Source organism: Thalassophryne amazonica, chromosome 12, assembly GCF_902500255.1.
Source record: "Thalassophryne amazonica chromosome 12, fThaAma1.1, whole genome shotgun sequence".
NCBI classification, from domain to species: Eukaryota; Metazoa; Chordata; class Actinopteri; order Batrachoidiformes; family Batrachoididae; genus Thalassophryne; species Thalassophryne amazonica.
Window position 1 is genome coordinate 87725802 of NC_047114.1, and position 5140 is coordinate 87730941.

The following is a 5140-nucleotide window of genomic DNA, read 5'->3' on the forward strand; positions in this document are numbered from 1 at the left end:
GAATGACATTTATTACACACAGCTCTGAGCTTCAGCCTAATATAAGTAATAAAGCTAAATACCTAAAGCTCCAATACTATGCACAAGTAGACCTAATAAATGTCTTAAAATAGTTCATCCAACACAAAACTCAACAAGTGGCTACACATGTTGAGTTAATAAGCCACTTATTATTATCTTTGCCTATTTGCTGGAATAAGGGATAGAACTCTTCAAATTATTCATTACTTCACATTTCAATCATACTCACAGGTGAAATGTTCGTTCACAGCCTTTGATCTGGCGATTTGCGCAGTTTATAGCTGCACATGAAGGTATTTAACAAAATTACAAAGAATAAAGTTGCGTGCGGCTCATTGAAGATCAACAGAAAAGAGCGTTCAGGAGCGGGACATCGGAGTGGCAATATGGCGGCCAGTTTGCTTCAAAAATATTGGCCAGTGAGCTATCCAGTAATATATAGAGATCAGTGCATACACACCTGATACCCACGTGCACAGAGCAGTTGCACAATCTAAAACACAGCTATGCATATGGGATTAGATTTGTGCCCAAAATATTTAATGATAATGTGATATCATCATCTCAACTGAATAAGTATAGCTGTGCTTATGTGTTGCCTCAAGTCTACGGGACATCTTTAAAACCATACCAGTGACCACCCATATGTGCTTTTCAACTTGGTGCATTATGCATAATGACATGTATTTGTTTGAATATATTCAGAGTATCTGCATACTACTTATACTACTATATGGCAAATTATTTAAATCTTGTTATTTAGTGCTTCTTTGGAAATGCATCAACACTTTATTTTAGATACCTCCATTTTCTATATTTGTTTACTCCAATTAAAGGTCCCGGGGGGGATCATTAGCTTATCCCAGCTGTCATAGGGCATGAGGCACGGCAAACCTAGAACTGTCACCAAATTAGAATGCCAGTCTACTGCAGGGATGTGTGTGTGTAGATGATATATATATTTTTGGCACAAATCTGTCTCCATATTCTTCTCTCCACACTCATGCCTTACAAACATGCACTCGGAACATAGGCTGTTTTTTAAACATGAGAATGACATATATAAACATAAACTTTCTTGAATATTTCTGGCATAAATATGATCCCATATAGTTCTCTCTACACTCACTCCTTATAAACAGAGTCTGTCGACAGGCTGTTTCTACATGCGATAGAGACATATACAAACATAGGGAACTCAGCTGAATGTTTTTTTTTTTTGGCATAAATCAGATCCTATATAGTTCTCTCTACACTCACTCATTATATAGTCAGTATACAGCTGCTTTTACATGTGAGACTGACATATACAAACATAAGAAACTTTTTGGCACAAAGATAATCAGAGTACACTTCTCTCATATATATATCGTAGGTATCTGGGCAGAGTTTACATGTGAGTGACATATACAAACATAAGAAAGTTAGCTGAATATTTTTGGCACAAATCTAGTCCCAGACATTAATATTCTCATTCATTATAACCATACTGTTGCCATCTCAACTGGATTTATGGGTGAGAGTGACATAAATGTTTGACATTCATGCGGCGACAGTTTGGACTGCTTTACTGTTCATTGACCCCTGATCATTCTGATCAGCCATCAATGTAGGCGGAGTTGGCTTCTCCTTCGGGTTCCGATGGATGCCCGTTTGCAGAGGGACTTCTGTACTCTTTCCCCCGATCGGAATCATCTGGCTCGGGAGTGTATGTTTGAATGTCATAGTCACAAATCAGTTCTGACTCATCAGTGTGGGAGGGGCTGCAATCAAATGTAAATTCTGATTGGTCCTCAGTATATGAGGAACTTTCCTGCAGCACCAGCTCTGATGATCGATTTGTGACGCTGCCTGGGTTGCTTTCAGAGTTCACATTTGATTGTTCGGAGACGTTGGCAGGGATGTCTTTGTAGTGGAGATCCAGCTTGTCCTCTGTGTTAGGGGGCTTGGGCTCCCGCAGCAAAGAGAGCCCCCTGTGGCGAATGCAAATCTTATGGAGTTCTGTTACCTCAGATACACTTGTGCTGTTCCCACTGTCACGGAAACTGGCCAAAGGGGGTCGAACTTTAACTCCAGTTACCGTCACTGATCCTTCGATGGCCTTACGCAGCTGCAGGCAAAAATAAAAGAAAGCAGAACACCACCATCACAAATCCAACTGTAGATGTCCCCAAGGACACAAATGAAACAAACTGAAAGCTGTGAGGCTGAATTTTTTCTTCCTGTACTTTGGTATGACTCTAAATGAATATTTCACATTTTAGTTCCAGGTTTTCATGTATGAAAATTGTTCCTTTCCCTAATTTCTTTTTGTAAATCCATTATTTTTGGTTTTACTGATATTGCAGAATTTTTTCCCGGTATTTTCACTATAACATGCCTGTGATTTTATGAAACAGCATAATCCTTCTTATCCAGAACTGCATTTTCATACACTAAAGAATCCAATATCAAGATTTCAAATGGTAAAAAATAAGACACCATTGATTTTTAAGACATAAATGAGCCTCGTGCAACATTTTTGTAAACCAGTTTTTTTTATACTATGATGGACTTCTATCAATCAATCAATCAACAAACAGTTGCCCCAAGGTGCTCCACATTGCAAGGCAAGGCCATACAATAATTATGAAACACAGTCTACGTCTAAAGCAACATAACCAAGGGATGGTCCAGGGTCACCCGATCCAGCCCTAACTATAAGCCTTAGCGAAAAGGAAAGTTTTAAGCCTAATCTTAAAAGTAGAGAGGGTATCTGTCTCCCTGATCTGAATTGGGAGCTGGTTCCACAGGAGAGGAGCCTGAAAGCTGAAGGCTCTGCCTCCCATTCTACTCTTACAAACCCTAGGAACTACAAGTAAGCCCGCAGTCTGAGAGCGAAGCGCTCTAATGGGGTAATATGGTACTACGAGGTCCCTAAGATAAGATGGGACCTGATTATTCAAAACCTTATAAGTAAGAAGAAGAATTTTAAATTCTATTCTAGCATTAACAGGAAGCCAATGAAGGGAGGCCAACACGGGTGAGATATGCTCTCTCCTGCTAGTCCCCGTCAGTACTCTAGCTGCAGCATTCTGAACCAACTGAAGGCTTTTTAGGGAACTTTTAGGACAACCTGATAATAATGAATTACAATAGTCCAGCCTAGAGGAAACAAATGCATGAATTAGTTTTTCAGCATCACTCTGAGACAAGACCTTTCTGATTTTAGAGATATTGCGTAAATGCAAAAAGGCAGTCCTACATATTTGTTTAATATGCGCTTTGAATGACATATCCTGATCAAAAATAACTCCAAGATTTCTCACAGTATTACTAGAGATCAGGGAAATGCCATCCAGAGTAACGATCTGGTTAGACACCATGCTTCTAAGATTTGTGGGGCCAAGTACAATAACTTCAGTTTTATCTGAGTTTAAAAGCAGGAAATTAGAGGTCATCCATGTCTTTATGTCTGTAAGATAATCCTGCAGTTTAGCTAATTGGTGCGTATCCTCTGGCTTCATGGATAGATAAAGCTGGGTATCATCTGCGTAACAATGAAAATTTAAGCAATACCGTCTAATAATACTGCCCAAGGGAAGCATGTATAAAGTGAATAAAATTGGTCCTAGCACAGAACCTTGTGGAACTCCATAATTAACTTTAGTCTGTGAAGAAGATTCCCCATTTACATGAACAAACTGTAATCTATTAGACAAATATGATTCAAACCACCGCAGCGCAATGCCTTTAATACCTATGACATGCTCTAATCTCTGTAATAAAATTTTATGGTCAACAGTATCAAAAGCAGCACTGAGGTCCAACAGAACAAGCACAGAGATAAGTCCACTGTCCGAAGCCATAAGAAGATCATTTGTAACCTTCACTAATGCTGTTTCTGTACTATGATGAATTCTAAAACCTGACTGAAACTCTTCAAATAGACCATTCCTCTGCAGGTGATCAGTTAGCTGTTTTACAACTACCCTCTCAAGAATCTTTGAGAGAAAAGGAAGGTTGGAGATTGGCCTATAATTAGCTAAGATAGCTGGGTCAAGTGATGGCTTTTTAAGTAATGGTTTAATTACTGCCACCTTAAAGGCCTGTGGTACATAACCAACTAACAAAGATAGATTGATCATATTTAAGATTGAAGCATTAAATAATGGTAGGACTTCCTTGAGCAGCCTGGCAGGAATGGGGTCTAATAAGCATGTTGATGGTTTGGATGAAGTAACTAATGAAAATAACTCAGACAGAACAATCGGAGAGAAAGAGTCTAACCAAATACCGGCATCACTGAAAGCAGCCAAAGATAACGATACATCTTTGGGATGGTTATGAGTAATTTTTTCTCTAATAGTCAAAATTTTGTTAGCAAAGAAAGTCATGAAGTCATTACTAGTTAAAGTTAATGGAATACTCAGCTCAATAGAGCTCTGACTCTTTGTCAGCCTGGCTACAGTGCTGAAAAGAAACCTGGGGTTGTTCTTATTTTCTTCAATTAGTGATGAGTAGAAAGATGTCCTAGCTTCACGAAGGGCTTTCTTATAGAGCAACAAACTCTTTTTCCAGGCTAAGTGAAGATCTTCTAAATTAGTGAGATGCCATTTCCTCTCCAACTTACGGGTTATCTGCTTTAAGCTACGAGTTTGTGAGTTATACCACGGAGTCAGACACTTCTGATTTAAAGCTCTCTTTTTCAGAGGAGCTACAGCATCCAAAGTTGTCTTCAATGAGGATGTAAAACTATTGACAAGATACTCTAACTCCCTTACAGAGTTTAGGTAGCTACTCTGCTCTGTGTTGGTATATGACATTAGAGAACATAAAGAAGGAATCATATCCTTAAACCTAGTTACAGCGCTTTCTGAAAGACTTCTAGTGTAATGAAACTTATTCCCCACTGCAGGGTAGTCCATCAGGGTAAATGTAAATGTTATTAAAAAATGATCAGACAAAAGGGAGTTTTCAGGGAATACTGTTAAGTCTTCTATTTCCATACCATAAGTCAGAACAAGATCTAAAATATGATTAAAGTGGTGGGTGGACTCATTTACTTTTTGAGCAAAGCCGATAGAGTCTAATAATAGATTAAATGCAGTGTTGAGGCTGTCATTCTCAGCATCTGTGG

General features: G+C 38.7%; 1 protein-coding gene across 3 annotated transcripts in view; it reads right to left on the minus strand.

Moving 5' to 3' along the window:
• Positions 1-1363: 1363 nt before the first annotated feature.
• Positions 1364-5140, minus strand: part of clcn2a (chloride channel, voltage-sensitive 2a) — a 150913-nt gene continuing 147136 nt past the window's right edge. For all 3 annotated transcript variants that reach the window (XM_034182674.1, XM_034182673.1, XM_034182672.1), the window contains exon 25: positions 1364-2131. In XM_034182674.1, the coding sequence (XP_034038565.1) occupies positions 1619-2131 (513 nt within the window). In that variant the 3' untranslated portion in view covers positions 1364-1618. The remainder of the gene's footprint in view (positions 2132-5140) is intronic.